A 27768-nucleotide genomic window follows, 5' to 3' on the forward strand; every position below is an offset into this window, starting at 1 on the left:
TGAAGTACTGACCCATGCTATAAGGTGGATGAACCTCTAAAACATTATGCCAAGTGAAAGAAGCCAGTCACAAAAGATCACATATTGTATGATTCCATTTATGTGAAATATCCAGAATAGGCAAACTCATAGAAGTAGAAAGTAGACTGGTGGTTGCCAGGGTTGAGGGGAGGCAGAATAGGGAGTAACTGCTAAATGAGCACAGGGTTCTGGGGTGATAAAAGTGTTTTGGAGCTAAAGGTGGTGTTTGCACAACATTGTGAATGTACTAGATATCATAGATTCGTTCACTTTAAGATGGTTAATAAAAAAAAATGAATTTGTGGGCTTCCATGCCCCCAAAATCTAGGCACTTGAAGGATCTCATCAGGACTTGGTCTCTCTCCCTCTGTCCTTCAATGCTGCTCCCTTGGCAGGCTTGGCCACATTCTGGTTTCTGGACCTTCCATCAGACATCATCCCTAGAGCTAGTGATCCCCACTGAAGGAAAGCTTCACTTTTCCCAGTGGATTCCTCAAAAGCCCCTAATTTGAGTCTCATTTGCCTGAGCCAGTCCCTGAGGCCAGGCAGGTAAAATGCTCTAACTGGCCGGGGGGGTCCTGGCCTGACCCTGTGGCAAGGGTTGGGGGTGAGCATCATAGGATCTGCCTCATCCAAACCAGAGGGGCTGAGAAACAGGAGGAGGTGTTCCCCAAAGGCAATGGAGTCTGGGTGGGCAGAAATAGCCAATGTCCACTCCAGCACTCTGGAAAGTGTAGCTTTTCTTTCCCCCTCCCTCTTCTTGTGCTGAGATACTTTTGAAGGCTGCAGCATGAGGAGAAGATGAGTTCCTTGGCATAGCCCTGATCTCCACTCATCTGTCCCAATGCCACCAGTGTCTCAGCCCCATTAACTATATGTTTCTTCCCCTCATTATGCCCCCTCAGGTCATCTAACTGTCCTTGCCATGCCAGAACAAGCTGGCCCTCTAGAATTTTATTTTGATGAAGAATAATGATTTTGGATCAGGAGAATAGAGCTGGTAAGAAAGAGAAAACATGCCCCTTCCCTCATGGGGAGCTGCCATTTCTCTCACACTTGAATCCAAGCCCTCTTTCTAAGACCTCCCTCCACAATCGCTGTGCCCACACCAGGTCTTCCTTCCCAGCACTCCCTGAGCCCACACAATTAGGACCACTGTAGTGCTGATTATAGACTTGGTGATGGATTGACCAAAGGGGTATGCCTGGCAGAAGGCTTTTATTCCAGAAGGCTTCTGTCTTCTGCAGTTGGGAATGACCCACCCCAGGGACCCCAGCCCCCATCCCCACTCAGTTCCTGGGCCTGGATGAACTAGCACAGCTGCTAAGCTTCTCGGGAAGCCAGGAGGTGGGAGTGGGGTGGGGCAGGGAGTAAGTGGGTGCTAGGTCTTTTGTCTGGGCCCAAGTCAGCAGGCATCCAACTTGTACTCAGAATTTGCTGAGTCTCTCCAATGCAATTTTTAAATAATTTGCGCTTGCCCCTACATTAGGTAACTACCAAAGCCCTCTCTTACTTACTTGAAAATTTATTTAACTATCTCTGTTTAGCACTTTGCTTAGGAAACAGAGCACTTCTCTCTAGAGAACAGGGAGGTGATCTGAAGTCTTTTTGAATGTGAAAGGAATCCAGTGTGCCAGGGGAAGGCACAGGAGGCGGATGAAGAATGCTTCATTTGAAGAATGTGCTGAGCACTATGTGAGTGTCTGCCTCCAGGGGGTTCAGTCCAGCCAGGGAATAGGACCTGCAGCAGCAGAATCACTCTGCCTGGGAAAGCCAATGGTGTTCCGGCATTTCCTTCACTATGTTGACAAAGGAAGAGGTGTTGAAGCCATCCTCACAGGGTTAACAAGAATTCTGGACAGAAATATTGTTATAATTAAGCATTAATCAGGCTGCACTTTGAAATGCATTCAAATGAAGAATGCAGCCTTGGGGAGTGCTCTGTATGATGGAAGGGCTGGATAATGAGGCTGACCCCACCTCCTCCACTCCCTTCCCCACCAGTGCCTGACCCCTTAATCTGGCCCAAATGGCCAGCTCACAAACATATGAAAATAGTCCATGTAATCTGTTTCCTCTCTGGGAAAAAAAAAAAACAAAAACTGCACAACAGAAAGCTTTTCACAATCACAAATAACTCTTCTGTGAAATCCTACTAAACGCAGATTTACTTCTGTGTGCTGTGTCCTGCACCGGGAGCCTTTTGGCCCAAATTGCATGCTTGCATGGATTGCCCATCTCACTAACCACACAACCCTGGGGGCTCTGTTTGTTGAATGGACTCTGGACCCAGGTGGCCTGAGTTCAAATTCCAGCTCTGCCATTTGCTAGTTGTGTAACCTTGGGCAAATTACCTGTGCCTTGATTTCCTCGTATGTAAAAAGGGATAACAGTAATCTACTTATAGGGTTGCTCTGTAGACTAAATGGGTTAGTTTATCAACAGCACTTAAAATAGTGCTTGCTGTAAGAGTTAAAGAAAGAAGAGAAGAAATACAAAAAAGGCAGCTCAATAGTCAAAGATAGGTTTATTTCGGAGAATAAACCTGAGAGGGGCTTCTGGCTTATTTTGGTCAGGAGCGCTCTCTCTGACAGACAGAATATTTAAGGGTTCAGGGTGAGGGAGCTTATCACAGGCTTGGAATGTTTCTGTGCGGAGGAGAAGCTTATTGTGGGGTTGGAATGTCTCTGGTTGGAGAGGAGATTATCTCAGGGCTGACATTTCTCCGGTCAAAGGGGAGGTTATCTTGGGGCTGGTATGTCTTTGGTCGGGGAGGGGTTTATCTTAGGGTTGGAATGTTTCTGGTCAGAGATGTCAGTTGTGGTTTATGGTCATACTGACATTAGCCATTAGGCTGATGCCCTTTGGGTTGGATTTAGGCAGTTTTTGATCAAGGGGAACTTTAAAATGGCAGTGCTTGTCCAAGATGGCAATGCTCCTGCTCTGTCACTGGTAACGTCGCATGTGCTATGAAAATGTTAGCTTACCACAAATAATAACATCATGTGTCTATAATGGGGTTGAAATTATCTTTGTGTAATATGAGTGGAGATTTTCTTATTAATCCATGAGAAACTACTTACAAAAGTTTTCATAGAGTAACTGGTTCCCCAACTCCATTTTTTTCTATCATATCTTAAGTTTATCAGCTGAAAATTCTCTGGTCACAAGAATGTTTAGGACACCTCAGGGTGGAGGAGTCACTATAATTTACAGTTAATGATGTGTCTCAGTTCTCTGGGGGCTGAAGATGGGAACTTGAGTTAATTGACTGAAGGGGAGTTGTCATAGGTGACTTCATTAATTGGGACTTGTCTTTGCCATTTTCTCCTGAAGTGGCCACAGTGGGGCCTTCAATGCTTGTATGTCCTATTGTTTTCCAATGTTCCAGGCAGACTGGGCTCTACTCATAAAATAATGAGAGTAACAGGTACAAGCCTCACACAGAGAAAGCTCAACACATTCTCTCTCCTTATCCTGCAGAAATAAACAACAGGTCAGAAGAGTCCAGCTTACCCTCTCAGCCCACTCACTAGTGAGGGCAGGTCAGAAGCTTTTTTCCCCATCAAAAGGTACCCCCCTGCCCCACACTGGTTTTCATGATGAATAAATGAACCCGTGTGTGTGTGTGAAAAGCTGTGAAGAGCTATTTTTGTCACAGTCAAACTGCATTCCTAATGACGCCTTTTCTCCTTCCTGGTTTCCCTTTTGCAGGGATTAGTCCAAGTTTGGTCTCTAGCAAGGTAGACAGATGGATGTATTAGAGATGACACCCACCAGGTCTAGACAGCTTCTCTCCCTGCAGAGTTTCTACTTCAGCAGGAAAAGGACAAACAGCAAAAGTAACAGATACCATCAATACAAGACTGTTAATTGGTATTTGATTATAATTCAGATGTGGTCTGTGATTGAGTAAACACTTTCATTTAGATTATAATGGTTGCATATAGGGGAGCAGGTGAAGAATGACAAAAAGGGTCCGGGATAAAAGCAAATTAGAAAATAAGAAAAAGTATTTTATTATTCCTTCATCTTTTCATCATTTCTGTCAAAAGACAAAATTCAAAATGACAACAAATTTAGTTAAATGATCGAATTTGCTTTTGTTTACAATTCATGAATTGGGGTGACATCTCCTCCAATAATTTAGAAAATTCCTATGATGAGCTCAGCCAAGGAGGTTGGTTTTACAGGCAGAAAAGGCTGAGAAAATCAGAAACGGGGAACAAAAAGTGGATTGGTTAGCATCAAATTACTTTAGGTTCCTTTCCTCAGGGTTGAAGAAGAGGGGACTTCCTTATAGTGAGGAATAACACTGGCTTGTTTGGGGATTTGCTTATTATCTCTCTCTTTCTCCTGATTCCTTGCAAGGTAAGATAAACAATTTAGTTTCGGTTTGGTGATGTGAGACTTTAGCACAAGGGATTCCATTTTGGCTTGGCCTACAGAGGCCTAGTGCAGGAGCTCAGTCTCAATCAATGGCCTCCTATAAATTTTATTTAACATTTTTAAAATAAAAACATTCAGATAAAATTCATCTACCACAAAATTCACCATTGTAACCATTTTAAAGTATACAATTCCATTGTTTTTAGTATATTCACAATATTGGGCAACCATTGCCACTATCTAATTCCAGACTATTTTCATTACCCCAGAAAGAAACCTCATACCTTCCAGTTCCCTCCTCCCTCTATCCCCTGGCAACCACTAATCTATTTTCTGTCTCTACACATTTGTTTATTCTGGAAATTTCACAAAAATGGGAGCATATAACATGTGACCTCTCCTTTCATCATCCCTTGAGCATCCACCATGGGCCAGGTACTATGTGACTATCTGCCCTCAAGAGGTTCAGTCCAGCCAGGGAAAAGGACCTGCAGCAGCAGAATTATCATGCCTGGGACAGCCAATGGTGTTCTGGCATTTCCTTTGCTATGTTGACAGAGGAAGAGGAGTTGAAGCCATCCTCACAGGGTTAACAAGAATTCTGGACAGAAATATTGCTATAACTAAGCATTAATTAGGCTGTACTTTGACCCACTTCTTTGTTGCTAAAAGTCTCCTAGCACAAGACACCTGACCACTTGCAAACCCATTGTTTCTATAAAGAGGATTTCTGACATTTGAATAATAAGGCTTTTTTTAAGGATCACTTAAGATGTTTTTCAGATCCCAAATTCCAGCAAAAAAGCTGATGCCAGCCAGTTTGAAGACTCCCACAAAGAAATGGAATTAGCATGAGAATACAGTTTCTTCATCTCCCTGTCCCATGACTGTGCCCTGCACTATTTGACCAATCAATGGTCTCCACACTTTGGCCCACTCCAAAACCCTTAAAAACCCTAGCCCCAAACTCCTCAGGGAGATGGATTTGAGGTTCCCTCTCATCTCTTTTCTGGGCAACTCTATGATTAAATCTCTTGTCTCCGCTGCAGCCCAGTATCTTGGTGTAGTGATTTGCTGCACACATCAGACAATGGACCTATTATGGTTACAGTTTTCCAGTAAAAAGAGGGAAGGGGATTCTAGGAAGAGAGAATAGCAGAGATGGTGTGTTGTTTGGGGAAGGCCAAGAAGGTCCTTGGGGCTAAAGCATCAGATGTACAGGGAAGGTAGGAAGATTTTAGGGAAAAAGGAGACAAGGCAACATGTAAGTTAGGTCAGAAAAAGCAGAGCCTTGAGGGCTCCTTAAATGAGACTGAGATTGCTCCTCTAGGCTCTGGGGAGCCAGGCAAAGGTCAGTGTGAGTTTTAGGAAGGAAACCAGCCATGGAGGGTGGGTTGCAGAGGAAGACTGTCAAGTGGAGGAACAGGAGGATGCCACAGTCCAGGTTTGGAAAGGCTAGGCCTCCCACTCTTGCAGAGGCAGTGGGCTCAGGAAGCAGGAAACATCCATTTGAGAGGAATTTCTAAGGCTGAATAAACAGTGTCAGGCCTCTGAGCCCAAGCTAAGCCATCATATCCCCTGTGACCTGCACATATACATCCAGATGGCCTGAAGCAACTGAAGATCCAAAGAAGAAGTGAAAATAGCCAGTTCCTGCCTTAACTGATGACATTCCACCATTGTGATTTGTTCTTGCCCCACCCTAACTGATCAATTGACTTTTTGACAATACACTCTCCCCACCCTTGAGAAGGTACTTTGTAATATCCTCCCCCACCCTTGCGATAATGTACTTTGTGATATTCCCCCAACCTTAAGAAGGTACTTTGTAATATCCTCCCCCACCCTTGTGATAATGTACTTTGTGATATTCCCCCACCCTTAAGAAGGTACTTTGTAATATTCTCCTGACTCTTAAGAATGTACTTTGTAAGATCCACCCCCTGCCTGAAAAACATTGCTCCTAATTCCACCGCCCATCCCAAACTTGTAAGAACTAATGACAATCCCACTACCTTTTGCTGACTCTCTTTTCGGACTCAGCTCGCCTGCACCCAGGTGATTAAAAAGCTTTATTGCTCACACAAAGTCTGTTTGGTGGTCTCTTCACACGGATGCGCATGATATTTGGTGCCAAAGACCCGGGACAGGAGGACTCCTTCAGGAGACCAGTCCCCTGTCCTCGCCCTCACTCTGTGAGGAGATCCACCTATGACCTCAGGTCTTCGGATCAGCCAGCCCAAGGAACATCTCACCAATTTCAAATCGGGTAAGCAGTCTTTCCATTCTCTTCTCCAGCCTCTCTCGCCATCCCTCCACCCTTCAATCTCTTTCTTCCTTCCTTAATTTCGGTTCCTTTCTTTTTCTGGTAGAGACAGAGGAGACACGTTTTATCCGTGAACCCAAAACTCTGGTGCTGGTCACGCACTCAGGAAGACAGTCTTACCTTGGTGTTTAATCACTGCGGGGACGTCTGCCTGATTATTCACCCACATTTCAGAGGTGTCTGATCACTGCAGGGATGCCTGCCTTGATCCTTCACCTTGGTGGCAAGTACCACCTCCCTGGGGTAGCAAGCACCACCTCCCTGGGTGGCAAGTACCACCCCCCTCTCTGTGTCTCTACCCTCTCTTTTCTCTGGGCTTGCTTCCCTCACTATGGGCAACCTTCCACCCTACATTCCTCCTTCTTCTCCCTTAGCCTGTGTTCTCAAGAACTTAAAACCTCTTCAACTCTCATCTGACCTAAAACCTAAGCATCTCATTTTCTTCTGCAATACCGCTTGGCCCCAGCACAAACTTGATAATGGCTCTAAATGGCCAGAAAATGGCATTTTCGATTTCTCCATCCTATAAGACCTAGATAATTTTTGTCAAAAAATGGACAAATGGTCGGAAGTGCCTTATGTCCAGGCATTTTTCACACTTCGTTCCCTCCCTAGTCTCTGTTTGCAATGCAACTCATCCCAAATCCTCCTTCTTTCCCTCCCGCCTGTCCCTTCAGTACCAACCCCAAGCATCACTGAGTCTTCTGAATCTTCCTTTTCTACCGACCCATCTGACCTCTCCCCTCCTCCCCAGACTGCTCCTCCTCAGGTTGCTCCCTGCCAGGCTGAATCAGGCTCCAACTCTTCTTCAGCCTCTGCTCCCCAACCCTACAACCCTTCTATCACCTCTCCTCCTCACACCCGGTCTGGCTTATAGTTTCGTTCCATGACTAGCTCTTCCCCACCTGCCCAAAAATTTCCTCTTAGAGAGGTAGCTAGAGCTGAAGGCATAGTCAGGGTACATGTGCCTTTTTCTCCATCAGACCTTTCTGAAATAAGCCAGCATTTAGGCTCTTTCTCATCAGACCCCACTAAATATATACAGGAATTCCAATATCTAACTCTGTCCTACAATTTAACCTGGAGTGACTTAAATGTCATCCTAACTTCTACTCTCTCCCCAGATGAACAGGAAAGAGTTTTTTCTCTAGCCCCATCTCACGCTGACAACCACTGGCTTCATGAGCCAGGCCTCCAGGAAGGCATTAGAGCAGTTCCCCGAGAGGATCCCCAATGGAACTATCAGGCAGATTCCCCAGGTATAGCTAGGCGAGATTACATGACTTCTTGCCTAGTTGAAGGTCTTAAAAAGGCAGCATACACATCTGTTAATTATGACATACTTAAAGAAACTACCCAAGGAAAGGATGAAAACCCAGCCCAGTTCATGGCTTGTTCAGCAGCAACCCTGAGATGCTTTACAGCCTTGGACCCAGCAGGGCCAGAAGGCCGTCTTATTCTCAATATGCATTTTATCACTCAGTCCGCTCCTGACATTAGAAAGAAACTCCAAAAGCTAGGCTTCAGCCCTCAAACCCCACAACAGGACTTAATTAACCTCGCCTTCAAGGTGTACAATAATAGAGAAGAGGCAGCCAAGCAGCAACGTATTTCTGAATTGCAATTACTTACCTCCACTGTGAAACCCCAGCCACATCTCCACCACACAAGAACTTCAAAACACCTAAACTGCAGTGGCCAGGCATTCCTCCAGGGCCTCCTCCCCCAGGATCTTGCTTCAAGTGCCAGAAATCTGGTCACTGGTCCAAGGAATGCCCACAGCCCAGGATTCCTCCTAATCCATGTCCCATCTGTGCAGGACCCCACTGGAAATTGGACTGTCCAACTCACCTGGCAGCCACTCCCAGAGCCCCTACAGCTCTGGCCCAAGGCTCTCTGACTGACTCCTTCCCAGATCTGCTCAGCTTAGCGGCTGAAGACTGACGCTGCCTGATTGCCTCAGAGGCCCCCTGGACCATCACAGACACCGAGCTTTGGGTAACTCTCACAGTGGAGGGTAAGTCTGTCCCCTTTTTAATTGATACGGGGGCTACCCACTCCACACTACCTTCTTTTCAAGGACCTGTTTCCCTTGCCCCCATAACTGTTGTGGGTATTGACAGTCAGGCTTGTAAACCTCTTAAAAGTCCCAAACTTTGGTGACAATTTGGACAACATTCTTTTATGCACTCCTTTTTAGTTATCCCCACCTGCCCAGTTCCCTTATTAGGTTAAGACGTTTTAACAAAATTATCTGCTACCCTGACTATCCCTGGACTACAGCCACATCTCATTGCTGTCCTTCTCCCCAACCCAAAGCCTCGTTTGCATCTTTCTCTTGTATCCCCCCACCTTAACCCACAAGTATGGGACACCTCTACTCCCTCCCTGGCAACCAATCACACGTCCATTATTATCCCATTAAAACCTAATCACCCTTATCCTGTTTTAACGCCAGTATCCCATCCCACAACAGGCTTTAAGGGGACTGAAGCCTGTTATCACTCGCCTGCTACAGCATGGGCTTCTAAAGCCTATAAACTCTCCTTACAATTCCCCCATTTTACCTGTCCAAAAACCGGACAAGTATTATGGGTTAGTTCAGGATCTGTGCCTTATCAACCAAATTGTTTTGCTTATCCACCTTGTGGTGCCCAACCCATATACTCTTTTGTCCTCAATACCTTCCTCCACAACTCACTATTCCGTTCTTGATCTTAAAGATGCTTTTTTCACTATTCCCCTGCATCCCTCATCCCAGCCTCTCTTTGTTTTTACCTGGACTGACCCTGACACCCATCAGTCCCAGCAGCTTACCTGGGCTGTACTGCCACAAGGCTTCAGGGACAGCCCTCATTACTTTAGCCAAGCTCTTTCTCATGATTTACTTTCTTTCCACGCCTCCACTTCTCACCTTATTCAATATATTGATGACCTTCTACTTTGTAGCCCCTCCTTTGAATCTTCTCAACAAGACACTCTCCTGCTCCTTTAACATTTATTCTCCAAGGGATATCAGGTATCCCCCTCCAAAGCTCAAATTTCTTCTCCATCCATTACCTACCTCGGCATAATTCTTCATGAAAACACACATGCTCTCTCTACCGGTCATGTCTGGCTGATCTCTCAAACCCCAACCCCTTCTACAAAACAACAACTCCTTTCCTTCCTGGGCATGGTTGGATACTTTCACCTTTGGATACCTGGTTTTGCCATCCTAACAAAACCATTATATAAACTCACAAAGGGAAACCTAGCTGACCCTACAGATCCTAAATCTTTTTCCCACTCCTCTTTCCGTTCCTTGAAGACAGCTTTAGATACTGCCCCCACACTAGCTCTCCCTAACTCATCCCAAGCCTTTTCATTACACACAGCCGAAGTGCAGGGCTGTGCAGTCGGGATTCTTACACAAGGACTGGGACCATGCCCTGTAGCCTTTCATCCAAAAAACTTGACCTTACTGTTTTAGGCTGGCCATCATGTCTCCGTGCAGTGGCTGCTGCCGCCCTAATACTTTTAGAGGCCCTCAAAATCACACACTATGCTCAACTTACTCTCTGCAGTTCTCATAACTTCCAAAATCTATTTTCTTCCTCACACCTGACACATATAGTTTCTGCTCCCTGGCTCCTTCAGCTATACTCACTCTTTGTTGAGTCTCCCACAATTACCATTGTTCCTGGCCTGGACTTCAATCCGGCCTCCCACATTATTCCGGATACCACATCTGACCCCCATGACTGTCTCTCTCTGATCCACCTGACATTCACTCCATTTCCCCATATTTCCTTCTTTCTTGCTCCTCACCCTGATCACACTTGGTTTATTGATGGCAGTTCCACCGGGCCTAATTGCCACTAACCAGCAAAGGCAGGCTATGCTATAGTATCTTCCACATCTGTCATTGAGGCTGCCACTCTGCCCCCCTCCACTACCTCTCAGCAAGCCGACCTCATTGCCTTAACTCGGGCCCTCACTCTTGCAAAGGGACTACGCATCAATATTTATACTGACTCTAAAGATGCCTTCCATATCCTGCATCACCATGCTGTTATATGGGCTGAAAGAGGTTTCCTCACTATGCAAGGGTCCTCCATCATTAATGCCTCTTTAATAAAAACTCTTCTCAAGGCCGCTTTACTTCCAAAGGAAGCTGGAGTCATTCACTGCAAAGGCCATCAAAAGGCATCAGATCCATCGCTCAGGGCAACGCTTATGCTGATAAGGTAGCTAAAGAAGCAGTGAGCACTCACAGGCCCAGTCTATTCTGCTGTCATTTCATAACCTCTTCCATGTAGGTTACAAGCCGCTAGCCCACCTCTTAGAACCTCTCATTTCCTTTCTTTCATGGAAATCTGTCCTCCAGGAAATCACTTCTCAGTGTTCCATCTGCTATTCTACTACTCCTCAGGGATTGTTCAGGCTCCCCCGCGCCCGCCCCTCCCAACCCACTTCCCTACACATCAAGCTTGGGGATTTGCCCCTGCCCAGGACTGGCAAATTGACTTTACTCACATGCCCCGAGTCAGGAAACTAAAATACCTCTTGGTCTGGGTAGACACTTTCACTGGATGGGTAGAGGTCTTTCCCACAGGGTCTGAGAAGGCCACCATGGTCATTCCTTCCCTTCTGTCAGACATAATTCCTTGGTTTGGCCTTTCCACCTCTATACAGTCCAATAACGGACCAGCCTTTGTTAGTCAAATCACCCAAGCAGTTTCTCAGGCTCCTGGTATTCAGTGGAAACTTCATACCCCTTACCGTCCTCAATCTTCAGGAAAGGTAGAATGGACAAATGGTCTTTTAAAGATACACCTCACCAAGCTCAGCCTCCAATTTAAAAAGGACTGGACAGTACTTTTACCTCTTGCCCTTCTTAGAATTAGAGCTTGTCCTCGAGCTGCTATAGGGTATAGTCCATTTGAACTTTTATATGGACGCACTTTCTTGCTCGGCCCCAACTTCATCCCAGACACCAGCCCTCTATGCAACTATCCTCCAGTCCTCCATCAGGCTAGACAGGAAATTCACCAGGCTGCTAATCTTCTCTTGCCTACTCCAGATTCCCAGCCATATGAAGACACCCTAGCTGGACGATCAGTTCTTGTTAAGAATCTGACCCCTCAAACTCTACAACCTCGATGGACCGGACCCTACTTAGTCATCTATAGTACCCCAACTGCTGTCCTCCTGCAGGACCCTCCCCATTGGGTTCACCATTCCAGAATAAAGCTGTGCCCATCAGACAGCCAGCCTGATCTCTCCTCTTCCTCCTGGAAATTGCAAGTACTCTCCCCTACTTCCCTTAAACTCACTCGCATTTCTGAAGAGCAGTAATAACCGTTATGAGCCTAATACATCCCTTCATTCTATTAGGTCTATTCATCCTTACCCTACTTTTTGCGACAGGGCTTTACACAGTCACCCCCACTACTTGGACTGCACCCCAAAAACTTGTCATCCCTACTATCTTCTGTCTAGTCATACTCCTATTCACCATTCTCAACTACTCGTAAATGCCACACTTTTCCTCCAAGCCATCATAACTGATATCTCCTGGTTTTACCTCAAACTGCCACCCCTAAGTCTCTCTTGAAGCAGATAGAAGATCTTCAGTGGCAAGGTACACTCCAATTCTTCTATCCTGATGAAGGCCTTTTTTAAATTTTCTACTCACTCTTATCCTTGCCCCCATTCTCCAGTCACTCTCTACCTCTCCCTAGTTACCTCCAGCACACTATCAATCTCACCCACTCTCTCCTCACTGCCTCCAATCCTTCTCTAGCAAATAATTGTTGGCTATGCGTTTCCCTTTCTTCCCACTCTTACACAGCCGTCCCTGCTCTACAGGCTGACTGGGCTACCTCTCCTGTCTCCCTGCACCTCCGAACCTCCTTTAATAGCCCTCATCTTTACCCACCTGAGGAACTTCTTTACTTTCTAGACAGATTTGGTGAGAACTCCCTAGACGTTTCACACCAACAAGCTGCCACACTTCTCCGCATCTACTTACGGCACCTTTCTCCTTATGTCAATTCCACCCCCCATCACCCCGCCATATTTGGACCTCTAACCACACAAACAACTATCCCTGTTGCCACTCCTTTATGCATCTCCCGACAACAGCCTACTGGAATCCCTTTAGGCAACCTTCCACCATCCAAACGTTCCTTTACTCTTTATCTCCAGAACCCAGCCACACACATTATCAAACAGATGGGAGCATTCCAACTTCACATTACTGATAAGCCTCTATCATTATTAACAAACTAAAAAACATTGGCAGTCACTATTGTTAAGGAAGACACCTACCCTGCATCTCACTCCATCCTTGGCTACCCTCCCGCTGCTTGTCTGAATCTCCTCCTAGGCCCTCCTCTTGCTTGCTTATACCCAGCACCATGAATAGCAGTGAAAGGTTACTCATAGACACTATGCACTTTCTCATATATCACAAAAACCAAACCTCTCCCTCTATGCAGTTGCACCATCAATACCCATTATAACCTCTAATGGCTGCTGCCCTTGCTGGATCTCTAGGATTTCAGGTGCAGGACTCCTCTTTCAGTACACTCTCTCACTTTTTCACTTTACATTTCCAGTTCTGCCTAACACAAGGTCTCTTCTTTTTATGTGGCTCTTCCACCTACATGTGCCTACCTGCCAAATGGATGGGCACATGTACTCTAGTCTTCCTTACCCCCAAAATCCAGTTTGCAGATGGGAATGAACAACTGCTTGTCCCTCTCATGACACCAACACAACAAAAAAGTGTCATCCCACTAATCCCTATACCTGTAGGTCTAGGACTTTCTGCCTCTACTATTGCACTTGGAACTGGAATAGCAGGCATATCAACCTCTGTCACAACATTCCGCAGCCTCTCTAATGACTTTTCTGCTAGCATTACAGATATGTCACAAACTTTATCTGTCCTCCAAGCCCAGGTTGACTCTTTAGCTGCAGTTGTCATCCAGAACCGCTGAGGCCTTGATTTACTCACTGCTGAAAAAGGAGGACTCTGTATATTTTTAAATGAAGAGTGTTGTTTTTACCTAAATCAATCTGACCTGGTATATGACAACATAAAAAAACTCAAGGATAGAGCCCAAAAACTCACCAACCAACCAAATAATTATGCTGAACCCCCTTGGACACTCTCTAATTGGATGTCCTGGGTACTCCCAATTCTTAGCCCTTTAATACCTATTTTTCTTCTTCTTTTATTTGGACCTTGTGTGTTCCATTTAGTTTCTCAATTCATACAAAACCGCATCCAGGCCATCACCAATCATTCTATACAACAAATACTCCTAACAACCCTACAATATCACCCCTTATCCCAAAATCTTTGTTCAGTTTAATCTCTCCCACTCTAGGTTCCCACACTACCCCTAATCCCACTCGAAGTAGCCCTGAGAAACATCACCAATTATATCTCCATAGCACCCCCCAAAATTTTCGCCGCCCCAACACTTCACCACCATTTTGTTTTGTTTCTCTTATTAATATAAGAAGACAGGAATGTCAGGCCTCTGAGTCCAAGCTAAGCCATCATATACCCTGTGACCTGCACGTATACATGCAGATGGCCTGAAGCAACTGAAGATCCACAAAAGAAGTGAAAATAGCCAGTTCCTGCCTTAACTGATGACATTCCACCACTGTGATTTGTTCCTGCCCCACCCTAACTGATCAATTGACTTTTTGACAATACACCCTCCCCACCCTTAAGAAGGTGCTTTGTAATATCCTCTCCAGCCCTTGTGATAATGTGCTTTGTGATATTTCCCTGCCCTTATGAAGGTACTTTGTAATATTCTCCTGACTCTTAAGAATGTACTTTGTAAGATCCACCCCCTGCCCACAAAACATTGCTCCCAACTCCACCACCTATCCCAAACCTATAAGAACTAATGACAATCCCACCACCTTTTGCTGACTCTCTTTTCGGACTCAGCCTGCCTGCACCCAGGTGATTAAAAAGCTTTATTGCTCACACAAAGCCTGTTTAGTGGTCTCTTCACACAGATGCACGTGACAAACAGCAGTTGGGTATCCCCAGATGGGGCAAGTGCAAGAGAGAGGGAGTCAAGGCTCTGAACAGCCTTCTCCTGATGCACAGTGAGACCTTGGGTGAGGCAGAAGTAGCTGGTGAGTCCATCACCCTCTGCTTAGAACACCAAGGCTTCCCCTTTTTCTTAGGAATTTTTATGGGGCTGTCAGAGGTGTTGGAACCAGAGCAACTCCATCTTGAATAGGAGCTGCATAAAATGAGGCTGAATCCTAGTGGGCTACATTCCCAGACAGTTGGGCATTCTAAGTCACAAGTTGAGACAGGAGATCGGCACAAGACACAGGTCATAAAGACCTTGCTGGTAAAACAGCTTGCGGTAAAGAAGCTGGCTAAAACCCACCAAAACCAAGATGGCGACAGCAGTGACCTCTGGTCATCCTCACTGCTACATTCCCACCAACGCCCTGACAGTTTACAAATGCCATGGCAACATCAGGAAGTTACCCTATATGGTCTAAAAGGGAAGGCATGAATAATTCACCCCTTGTTTAGCATACAATCAAGAAATAACCATAAAAATGGGCAACCAGCAGCCCCCAGGGCTGCTCTGTCTATGGAGTAGCCATTCTTTATTCCTTTACTTTCTTAATATACTTACTTTTGCTTCAGTCTATGAACTCGCCCTGAATTCTTTCTTGCGCGAGATCCAAGAACCTTCTCTTGGAGTCTGGACTGGGACCCCTTTCCAGTAACAGGGCTTCCAAAGCCCTGTAGGATCAGGCCTCTGCCCAGCCCCAGATGCCCTCACAGTGGTCTTCCACAGTTCTCTCCTCCTGCCAACAGCCTTGGCATGCCATTCCAAGCTGCACAGCTGCCCTCTGTCATTCACTCACCCTCTTCCTGGTCAATGACTACCTGTCTCAGCCCTGCCTAAGTCAAATATCCCTATATGCATCTCCTGAAACAACACAGTCTTTCTTCATAGCCATTGTCACCATGGTCATTTTTCATTGACTTGTGTAACTTTTGATCCTGAAGCTGAATGAAGGCAGAAACCAAGTCAATTTTGGCTCTTGTATCCAGCATCTAGCCACATATCTAGTATTTAATTGGTGTTCCATAATACTTGACGGAGAAAGAAATGAGCAAACCAAACTGGGATCCTTCCAATGAGCCTGGGGCCCTTTGTGATATAGCTTCTGTTAAGAGAATTGGGAAGAGGGGAGAGAGTCACTCGAATCCTGGCATTTTCGCTCAGTGGGGCCTCCTGTACCCCAGCCTGAGGTTTTCTTCTGATAAAATCTGCTTATGAAGAATGCTAAGGGTGGCTATAGCTCCCAGGGTGAATCCTGCAAGTGCTTTGGCTGGCTTATTACCCTCAGGTTACAGTATATTATGTTTTTTAAGTATAACATAATGAGGGCTCATACAGTGAGACAACCCCACCCAGATTGTAATCAATGTCTGAGAATGCATTTATTTAGCACTTTTGCTCCTGCTCAATATGCATGCAAAGATTTGAACTATCCAGGAAACCTTTCTCAAGCTGTTCTCTTCTCCAGCTTTTGTCTTCTGTCTCCCCTTTCATTCTCCCTCATCTCCATCTGACAATTCTCCTCCAATTGTTCTACTATAAGGCTCTGAGTTGCTGAATATGCTGAACAGAAAGGCCTGCATATTCAATAAGAGCCCCAAGGAACTTGCATGCAGGAGGGTCCAATACTATACGGAGGTAGAATACCATCCACTTCAAGGCCAGCCAGCCCAGGGGATTGTTGGGTTGATGGAGACTGCAAATGTACTACTAAGTGAGTACCTCTGACTGCCCTTCTGGGCCTTAGCTTCTTTATCTGCTATTCCAACAGCCCCTAATGGTACTCCCACCCTCCGCCCTACCCAGTCATTAATATAAAGACAATTTTAAATGAGTTAGGATCCTTAATAGCACAGCGCCTGGCACAGAGTAGAGGTTTAAAAGCTGACGTGGGCAGATCACGAGGTCAGGAGATCGAGACCATCCTGGCTAACACAGTGAAACCCCGTCTCTACTAAAAAATACAAAAAATTAGCCAGGCGTGGTGGTGGGCACCTGTAGTCCTAGCTACTTGGGAAGCTGAGGCAGGAGAATGGCGTGAACCTGGGAGGCAGAGCTTGCAGTGAGCCGAGATTGCACTGCTGCACTCCAGCCTGGGCGACACAGCGAGACCGTCTCAAAAAAAAAAAAAAAAAAAAAAAAAATTGTTATATAGGAGGAAGGAAGGAAGAAAGGGAGGGAGGGAGGGAGGGAGAAAAAGGGAAGCTGACTGACCACACTCATGTGCTCAACTATGAAGAAGACCTTCTATTCACAAGAAACATTCCTCCCCCTAGAAGCCCTATTGACCCATGTAATACCTGGAAAGGCATCCCCAAGACTCTTCTCCCCACCCCATCCCCACACCTAACTGCACCAACGCTACCCCTCCACACATCATCCCCTACTGCACACCCCTCCTCCAATTTCCCCACTCACCAATGCTCTTTTCTGGGCTATTAGCAAGTAAAACAGTTACCCCCAGTTTCCTACGCATTTATTTACATCAAACATCATGTTCTATGCTGTGATCCATTTTCAGCATTGCAGTTTTAATTAATGTCTAATGAACAATCTCATCTTTGCATGTTTCACAACCCACAGACAAGTTAATAAATGAGAATGTTTCATTATAAAAATCATTGCTTCCATAGTCTATCTACTTCCAATGCCACCTTTCCATTCTTTCCTCCTCTGGGTCTCATCCCCTTTTTAGAGTTGCCTAGCTAAAACAAATGTTCTAACTCTCTAAAACAATCAGTTCAATATTCGTAGATTCCTGACTCATTCAAATGATGAAATATTAGCTATGGCAACCCTCTAGCATCTTTCTCCTAAGCCTTCCTCCCTTGCTTTGTTTTTGCTCTTGGTTCTGACGGCCTATTGGTTTTGGATTGGAAAAGTTATTGACATTTCATCTCTCCCAATTGCAAGAATATAGAGGAACCAAGTGGAGGGAAAAATCCCATAGGAAAGTCAACCATGATGAGAACACAAGGTACAAATACCTGAGAGAAGAGGGGAGATTGGGAGATAAGAGGAAAAAATTGAAGCAATTGAAGGTCAGGCCTGTTGATGGTCTCACCACATTTGAAGGTTTAAATTCCAATCTCAGATTCATTCATGAAGGAACTTGCTCCTTCACACTGTGGCTTCCATCCTCAAAGTCACCTCATAATTCAAGATGGCAGCTGGAGTCCCAGTCATCACATCTATATTCTAGGAAGCATGACTGAGGAAAGAGAAATGGCAGAAGGGCAAAAGGGCCCCCGTTCCTGTGGAATTAGCTTTCTTTTATGCAGCCTTCCTGGAAGTCCAACATAATATTTTGCTAGAATTAAAAAATACGGTTTCACCTTATAAGGGAGAATGGAAAATAGGGTCTTTTAACTGGTCACAGTGACATCTCAAATAAAATAGGAGTTCTATTGCTAAAAAAAGAGGTTGAACAGAGATTTGGGTGGGAACTAGAAGTCTCATTGAGAAGCCAAATTCAAACATTTGCTGATATTTTAATAGGGGAAAAACAGAGTGATGAACTAAAGACAGAGAAGGGGGAAGAGTAGGAAATCTTAAGAATCCAGCAATACCTACCAATGTGAAATTCAGCTAAAACTTTTAGAGTACACTATGCCAACAAATGATACTTCATATGCATTTATTGACATGAAAGTAATATAAACTCCATGTTCACTGAACAATCTCAGGTACCTTGAACAGTTCTTGGCACATAGTAGGTGCTCAACAAATATGTTTAAATCAAAAGATGTCTTGAATGATGTATGATGTTAAATAAAAAAGTAAGTTTAAAGTAGTATGTAAAATATCCTATAACTTTACTAAAATCAAATATGTGTATGTATATGTAGATAGATAGACAGACAGAGCCAAGCAACCAGGCAGTAAGATCATTAAAATGATTGATAACAGTAATTTTCTCTGCAAAATGTGATAGAATTGGGGGTAATTCTTATTTTCTTATTTTTAGCTTTCCTGAATTTTCCAATTATTCTAAGTTAATTATGCATTACTTTATATAGTTTTTAAAAGTCATATCAGAATTTAATTATGCATTACTTATACAGTCTTAAAAAGTTATATCAAAATCCATTTGAGACAAAAATCAATACACGTATGGCCTTACCTAGAGAACAAAAAAATCTGGATTAGATTTTAAAATAAGAAAGAGTTGAAATAGATATTTAAAAATCATTTTTAAAAAATCACTTCTTAATAAAGAGTGATTCAGCATTAGAAGACAGGACTCCACAAAGACATTCAGACAAGGAACCCACAACTTTCTGCACAAGAGGATTAGGAAATAAGGAGTTGCCCTCAAAGCTTTAAGGCTCCTCTTCACTCTGGGATTCTTGTCTTCATTTCCAAACTCCCTATCAACAGGCAGCAATCAGTGGCTTCATTAATCCTCAAATATTATGGTGACTTAAAGATGACATAGTGCATTCTTCACAAAGACAGATATGGCAACTGAGCCCAGGGAGGTTTTAATACCAGAGCCCCCAACTTTGCACCCAGTATGTTCCTAATTTGTCTTCCTTTTCCCCTGCAGACATAGCTTGTGCCTTTCAGTGTGGCCATGTTTGTGGGGAAACAAAGTTTGCCATAAAATTGGCTTCATCAAGCCAGAGTCCACATATATTATATATCTGACTCTCATTTTAGAAGGAAAAAACTCACCTTTGGGTTTCACAGGGTCAGTTAATCTATGCCCTAAAGTTGTATTGAGAGGCTGAGAGGCCACCAATGGAGGTCCTGGATTATAAGAAACAGATTCTTCCCTCTCCTTTCACCCATACTCAACATGAGCCCACCATAGTTTCTTGAATGCAATATGTTTTTTCTTGCTTCTATACTTGCACCCAGGTCAATACTCCTGGTTGGGATGTTTCCTCTCTTTCAGTCAATCCAAACCTTACCCATCCTTTAGGCCTTGCCCCCATTCTTCCTGTTATCCAAAGCTTCCTCTGACTCCTGCAGCCCTTGTTACAGGCTCCCTTCTCTGACCTCCCGTGACCAGCACCATACAGTCAGCTCCTAACGGTATCTGCTATATCATAGTCCTTACTGCTTCATACATGTGCATCTTATCACCCCAGCCAGACTTTAAGCTCTTGCAGGGAGAGTAAGGTTCATCACACATACACACACACAGTTTATAGTACATTGCTTTATACCTGGTAGGTTCTCAATAAATATCTGTTCATCAGCTATTTGGAAATAACCAGAGAGCAGCTGAACAATCACAAATTTTTAACAAGTTGAGTTATAAGATAGTCTCATGACCCAACTATATGCTGTTTACAAGAAACTAACGAAGATCTAAGGACAAATAGGTTGAAAATGAAAGCATGGAAAAAGATATTCCATGCAAACGTAACCAAAAGAGAACTGGGTGGCTATACTAATATTAGAAAAAATGGACTGTAAGCCAAAAATTGTTGCAGGCCAGTTGTGGTGGCTCATGCTTGTAATCCTAGCACTTTGAGAGATCAAGCCTGGACAACATAATGAGACCCTATCTCTACAAAAAATAAGAAAATTAGCCAGGCATGGTGGTACATGCCTATAGTCCCAGCTTCTTGGGAGGGTGAGATGGGAGGATTGCTTGAGCCCAGGAGTTTTAGTTTGCAGTGAGCTATAATTGTGTCACTGCACTTCTGTCTGGGCAACAGAGTGAGACCCTGTCTCAAAAAGAAAATTTATTATAAGAGACAAAAAAAGGACATCATATACAGATGCTCCTCAAATTATGATCGGGTTACATCCAAATTTAATTTCATTATTTCCTCTATAGAACAGTTAAATTGTTTCCAATTTTCCCATTTTTTTATTTTAAAGAAATTATTTTCCTTGGGATAAATTCTTTTATATTTCCATCATTAATTGAAAATATCCTAAGTCTAAAATGTATATTAGCTTACAATTGGGCTAAATAATCTAACACAAAGCTTATTGTATAATAAAGTGTTGAGTATCTTATGTAATTTATTGACTACTACACATTAAGTCAAAAGTGCAATGGTTTTACACCATTGTAAAGCCAAAAAATTGTAGTCAAACCATTGTAAATCAGACACCATCTCTATTAACAAAAGGGTAAATCCATCAAGAAGCTATAACAACTGTAACATATATGCAGCAAACAACAGAGCCTCAAAATATGCGACACCAGCATTGACATAACTGAAGGGAGAACTAGATAGTTTTACTCTTGTAGTTGCAGGCCTCAATATTTCACCTTCAATAATGGATAGAACATCTAGACATAAGAGCAATATGAAAATAGAGGCATGTTACCCATGTTTTTTTTCAGTCCAACAGGAACCCTGTCCTCCAAATGCCAATGGAAAGAAAAGGAGGACGGTATTGTAAGTGCTATTACAAATGTTACTGTTAAGTGCTGCTGCACCATTTGAGACATTTCTTGCCTATCACCACTCAAGATGCACTTTATCATAAGGAACCACTTCAGGCACCAAGGCTACTGTCTTCTCAGGTCACAAGTCCAGATTCAACCCCTGTCTTCAAATTCCACACAGTTCTAGGGAGATTGAACTACAGAGCATCCAGCGTCAGTTATATCCTGTGTCACCAAAGCACTTACACCCTTGTCTAAGCCTCCAGTCAGACTCCTGTTTCCCCAGAATAATTTTATTTCAAAGGGCCTTTCTCCCAGCTCCTGGGCTGTGACCAGACTCTCTCCATGCTTTTCTCAACAAGACTCCTTAATCTTAAATTCACAGAAGACAAATCAGATGTCTTTCCCCTCCATTCTGGAAGGCCCTGGGTAAAACTGGTTCACTTCTTCCCAGCTACCAGCTCTGTGAAACATGGTGTGAGAAAACATTTGCCAAATGACTTAAAACATAAAAGGTTTTATAAAAACCTAATTCCAGGAGAATGGGGGGAGGAGAGCTGCTGCATCTATACTACTAAGAAGGCAACACAACTGACCCTTCACAGGATAGCGATAACCATCTTCTCCATATTTAAAAAAAAAAAAGTATCCCCATTACACAGCTAATTGCCAATAAGTAATGCAGACAATCAGTACTAAAGGAGTTCTGAGAACAAGAAGATCAAAGAGGTTTGAAGGCAACCAGAACATTTTGAATCTGCTACTTCTTGGAATGCAAAACTTGTCACCAAAATTTTACCATCACAGATTAATTTTTAAGAGAAAGTATTTTGGAGCAAACTCCTTTATTCAAATTTAATTTCATAATTTTCTCTGTAAGACAACTAAATTGTTTCAATTTTTCTCATTTCTAAAAGCAATTATTTTCCTTGGGATAAATTTCTTTTTTTTTTTTTTTTTTGAGATGGAGTCTCGCTCTGTCGTCCAGGCTGGAGTGCAGTGGAGCGATCTTGGCTCACTGCAAGCTCCGCCTCCCGGGTTCACGCCATTCTCCTGCCTCAGCCTCCCGAGTAGCTGGGACCACAGGCGCCCGCCACTGCACCCAGCTAATTTTTTGTATTTTTAGTAAAGATGGGGTTTCACTGTGTTAGCCAGGATGGTCTCGATCTCCTGACCTCGTGATCCGCCCGCCTCGGCCTCCCAAAGTGCTGGGATTACAGGTGTGAGCCACCGCGCCCGGCCTCCTTGGGATAAATTTCTGTTTCCATTTTTTGGATAAAGATTATTTCAATTCACATCTTTTTTTTTTGAGACGGAGTCTTGCTCCGTCACCCAGGCTGGAGTACAGTGGTGCAGTTGTGCGATCTCGGCTCACTGCAACGTTTGACTCCCGGGTTCAAGCAATTCCTTTGCCTCAGTATCCCGAGTAGCTGGGATTACAGGTGCCTGCCACCACGCCCAGCTAATTTTTTTGTATTTTTAGTAGAGACGGGGTTTCACTGTATTAGCCAGGATGGTCTCGATCTCCTGACCTCGTGATCCACCCGCCTCGGCCTCCCAAAGTGCTGGGATTAGAGGCGTGAGCCACCGCGCCTGGTCCATTGTATTTGTTTTTTAACAGCTTTACTGAGATGTAACTCACATACCATACACTTCATTCATTTAAAGTGTACAATTCAATGCTTTTCAGTATATTTACAGAGCTGTGCAATCATCACCACAATCAACTTTAGAACATTTTTATCACTTCCAAAAGAAACCCCATCCCCATTAGCAGACACTACCATTCTCCCGAACCCCCACCCCTAAGCAACCACTAAGTTGTTTTGTCTTTATAGATTTGTCTATTCTGGATATTTTATACAAGTGGAATCATACAATATGTGGTCCTTTGTGACTGGCTTCTTTCATTTAGTATGTTTTCAAGATTTATGCACACTGTAGTATATATTAGAACTTCATTCCTTCTTCTTGCCAAATATGTCACTGTATAAATATACTACATTTTATTTGTTATGAATCAATTAATGGACTTATAGGTTCATCACTTTCTACTTTTTGGCTATTATGAATGGTGCTGCTATGACTATTCATGTACAAGTTTTTGTGAAGGTACATTTTTGTTTATCTCCTTGGGTATATACCTAGGAGTGGAGTTGCCAACTGGTTCCATTTGACCTTACCTAATTTTCTTGGTTAACACTCCTATATTGTGTTTATGTGTGTGTGTGTGTGTGTGTGTGTGTGGCAGAAAGACACACAGAGAGAGACAGAAAAGAGAAAGAGAGGCCGTACCCATTTGTGTACCTTATCTGAAATTTGTGCATGCATAGCAGATTCAATAATCATGGAGTTGAAAAGATGGCATCAAAGTGATTGGCTCAAAACATCCTACAAAGGAAAAACTTTCTGGAAAAAAGGTCTAACTTGAGTTAAGCTGGTTTTTCTAAAGAGCTGGAGAGAAGAAGAGAGAAGATAGTGCTGTAGTAGGGGCCACAGCACAAGTAAAGGCCTGGTGATTGGGCTGGATATAGAGTACTTGGGGAATAAGTAAAAGTAGAAGGAGAGGCTGGAATGATTTGTTAGGAATCCCCTCATCAAGGTCTTTGAATGGCAGCCTCAAGGGTTTAAAGACTACATTTTTATAGCTTTAGGGGAGCCATTGGAGACTGTGGTTTAGATACATCAATCATATGATCATATCAGATGGGCATGATCACAGCAATGACTGGCAGGTGCAGGCAGGATGGACCTAAGTGGGGAGACACTAAGCAAGCCGTTGTCCTTAGGAGTCTATTGCAGCAATTCAGGGCTGAGGTAAAGGCTCTGAGCATAGCCAGCTGGAAGTCAGTAGCTTAAATATTGATTTAGTGGGCAAAAGCCGCCTTTATCACGGGGCTGGTTCCCTAAAAATCCTGTGCCTATGTGCAGGGAACTCATCATTTCCCTATTACATAAATTGATTAGGTCATTCGGAGCCGAGATTGATGCCAGAGATTTGCTGCTAATCAAGCTAGAATAGCAAGTTGGAGGACAAGACAGGTCTTCTGCCAACTGGGCAAGGAACTGGTCCCAGAGGCAGAGAATACTGCAGCGAAGCACCCTGTGTTTGCTTGGGAAGTCTGGGCAAAGATAGCCTCTGAGAGGCCTGGCAATGCCCTTCAGTTACATCTGGAGTCTCCAGGGCAACTCCTAGAATGACACTTCTCAGGGCTTCTGTCAAGAGCTGACCAGCCAAGCGGAATCCAGCCCCAGAGGTCCATGACAGGGCTGTCCTCACTGTGTGCTGAAGCTGTAAGAGTGGGGGTACTGGGGGAACAGGGCCTAAGGCAGCATCTGTGGAGAGTCCAGGGGAGCCAAAGCCTTGGAGAAAGAGTTGACTGTTTTGGCAATAACAACAATAGTCTGCAATAACAAAAATTTGTGTTTGTATACACCTTCTACTGTGCTCCAGAAAAGAGGGAGGTTCAACTTTCTTGGTGGATAAGATATTCTCCCCCTCACACAAAGATACCCTAGGCCCATTGTAAGAAGAGCCCTGCAAAACTAGCCACATGCCATCCAGTGCCAGGAAGCCAAGCTCTGACATGGTGGTGGTGGAGTTTCCACCCATCTGTCCCTACCACAGAGGGAAGTGTACTTGGCTCCATCTATAAACTGAGGCAGCATATCTGGGAAGAACCAAATCTCCAGAGCACCCTGGTTTGGGACAATCAACACCCCAAGTCAGATGCCTTTCAGCTTTCAGCAACTCTCCTGTCTGCAGTCCACCTCTCATTCTGCGACCGGCCCTAGTTTCGAAGGCGTGAAATGCTCAGTGAGTAGTGGAGGGAACACTTTTAGTACTATGACCCATAATTGACTGAGGCTGCTGCCACCACTTTGGGTTGACCTTAGCCCCGGATTGGAAATGGACGGGAGGGCAGGGGGCAGGGGTCTGCTTTTTGCCACCGCTCACCCACCTGGGATATCTAAGTACAGTCACCACTATTATTTTTATTTTCTGCCATCATATCATCACCAGGGTCTTGCTTCCCGCAGTCCATAGTAAGGGGGAGGACACGGAAGGAGCTGGCTGCCCGAAGAGGATGATTTTCCGCCTGTACTGAGGGTGTTCCTCGCCAGAACTTTTGTGGCCCCGGCAAAGCCGGCTTGTGTCCAGCAGAGGAGCACCCACAGCCGCGCGGGGCATCCGTCGTCTTTTCCTGCCGCGGTGGGGCGTAGGGGGGCGACCATTTCCCAGGGGCGTTCCATAGCACACCGTTCCCCGCGCCGGCCTCAAGGGAGCTGCTAGTGAGCTTCCCCTACACCTCCTCTATTCCTCTACTCTCTACCGCAGCCAGGGTCTTATTCCCCGCCCTGGGCTAGAGGGGTCGGTGAGCTGGGGTGGCGAGAGGAGCCCGGCAGTCCGCCGGGCCTGGGCCCTTTCTCCCGGTGGCACCTTGGCCCCCTACCCGCGCTTGACTCCTCCCCCGTCTCTATTCCGCAGCGTCCCCGCCCTGTCAGCAGCCTGCTTCAACGACCGCACCTGCCTCGGGTGGCGGGTAGGGGGGTGCACACGGGAGGTGGAAAGGAAAACAGGGAGGGTTTGGGGTGCACAGCGCAGCGGGGTGAGCAGCCTTGCCCGCGCCTCGGACCCCTGCAGCCCTAGCGGCGCCCGCCCGCGGCTGCGGCACCGATGCGCTGTCCGCGGTGCTGACGCCGGCCGCCCGCTCGGTCGGGAGGGGGAGCAAACGCCCTCGTTCCCAGGTCGCCCGGAGCCCAGCGACCGCCTCTCCCCGATTCCCCGTTTCCAATGGAACCCGCTGCGTCCTGGGGCTGCGGTTCGATCCAGGGCAAAGGAGTGAACGAAGGGAACTTAAACTTCGGACTAGCGCCCGAGAATCCAGTGTCGGCGATTCGCGTCGCGCGGCCTCCAGCCCTGGAGACCTCAGAGCACCACCAACTTGAGCAAAGTTTCACCGCGGCATGAGATAAGGGAGGGATTCCAGAGGCGAAGCGCAGGGAGGAGCAAGACGAGGTTCCCCAGCGGAGTGGTAGCCCGCACCGCAGTCGGACACCTGCTCCGGTGCCCCGCATTGGTGCCGCCAGAGCCACCGGGAGGCGTCGCAGCAGCCCAACTCTCCACCCCCTCCCTCCTGTCCCTACTCACCCCTCCCCAACACCCCGCCCCGGGCGCCAGTGACTCCGCCTCTCCCTGCCGGGCGGCTCTTCGGCTGGAGCTGAGAAAGGAGCGCTTCCCCGGACTCGGCTCGGCTCCGAGGCTCCGAAGCCGACGCCGCCAAGCTCAGCCCCGGGGGCGGGAGCAGAACTGCCCGCACAGCCCGCACCTAGGAGCCGCCGAGCCCGAACGCCTCATGGGACACCCCCGGGGGCTCTCTCCCCGCCTTGCTGCCGCGTCCCGGTCCTAGGCGCCCGGGCTCCACGGCCCACACCGCCCGCAGCCCGCGGCCTGTCTGGAGAGGAGTATGAGGCCCGGGGCCCCGCGGACGCCGGCCACCGGGCGGCAGGGGCCTAGCTGCGGAGCCCCGCGCCCGACAGCGGCGGGTAAGGAGCCGCGGGAGCCGGCGAGGCGTCGGGGCGCGGAGAGGAGCGCCCCTGCCCGGGCACCCGCTGGGCCACGGGACTCGCGTGTGGCCTGAGCGCCGGGGAGGAGGCGGAGGCGCCCCTCTGTCCGGGCTCTGGGAAGGCGACGAGGGGCTCTGCGAAGGCGGCGAGGGGCTCTGCGGCGGCCCCGGACCCCTGGCCACCATCCTCACGCTCCTGCTCCCGCCGGGGGGATGTCGTGGCCCGGGCCCCGAGCGCCGCCCCGGCCCCGGGGCTGAGCTCCGGACCATGTCCTCCCGCAGCCCCCGGCCCCCGCCCCGCCGTAGCCGCCGCCGCCTGCCGCGCCCCTCCTGCTGCTGCTGCTGCTGCCGCCGCTCGCACCTCAACGAGGACACCGGCCGCTTCGTGCTGCTGGCGGCGCTCATCGGCCTCTATCTGGTGGCGGGTGCCACAGTCTTCTCGGCGCTGGAGAGCCCCGGCGAGGCGGAGGCGCGGGCGCGCTGGGGCGCCACGCTGCGCAACTTCAGCGCTGCGCACGGCGTGGCCGAGCCGGAGCTGCGCGCCTTCCTCCGGCACTACGAGGCCGCGCTGGCCGCCGGCGTCCGCGCCGACGCGCTGCGCCCGCGCTGGGACTTTCCCGGCGCCTTCTACTTCGTGGGCACCGTGGTGTCAACCATAGGTGAGCGGCGCGTTCCCCGCGCATCTTTCCTCTCTGTGCCTTTCACCTGCCGCCCTTTCCACTGCTCGGCCGCTCGGTCCGCGTTCCTCGGCTCTCCCTTCCCTTCTAATCTCCCTTTGCTTACTTTTGTCTCGCCCTCTTCTCCGCCGGCCCCCGTTCTCTCTCTCTCTCCCTCCCGGCTTTCAGTGAGGGAGGAAAGCCCACCTCTGGCGTTCACCTCGGGCCGCCTGTACTCCAACACTGGCCGGCTCCGTGACCTGACCTTTGTGAGCCTCCGTTTTCTCCTCTAAGAATACGTGCCAAGGGCTACCGGTTCCTTCCTGTTTTCCATCCA

The 27768-nt window shown here is 46.6% G+C and overlaps 2 protein-coding genes across 2 annotated transcripts in view; one reads left to right on the top strand and one right to left on the bottom strand.

Annotated features, from left to right (window-relative positions):
- MSH2 (mutS homolog 2) overlaps positions 1–27768 on the bottom strand; it is a 307179-nt gene that overhangs the window by 116557 nt on the left and 162854 nt on the right. The gene's annotated exons all lie outside the window — the stretch shown is intronic.
- The window catches only part of KCNK12 (potassium two pore domain channel subfamily K member 12), a 61994-nt gene continuing 60344 nt past the window's right edge, over positions 26119–27768 (top strand). Inside the window, exon 1 of the mRNA XM_054475085.2 lies at positions 26119–27434. Coding sequence (XP_054331060.1) covers positions 27044–27434 — 391 coding nt within the window. The 5' untranslated portion in view covers positions 26119–27043. The remainder of the gene's footprint in view (positions 27435–27768) is intronic.

This window comes from Pongo pygmaeus, chromosome 12, assembly GCF_028885625.2.
Source record: "Pongo pygmaeus isolate AG05252 chromosome 12, NHGRI_mPonPyg2-v2.0_pri, whole genome shotgun sequence".
NCBI classification, from domain to species: Eukaryota; Metazoa; Chordata; class Mammalia; order Primates; family Hominidae; genus Pongo; species Pongo pygmaeus.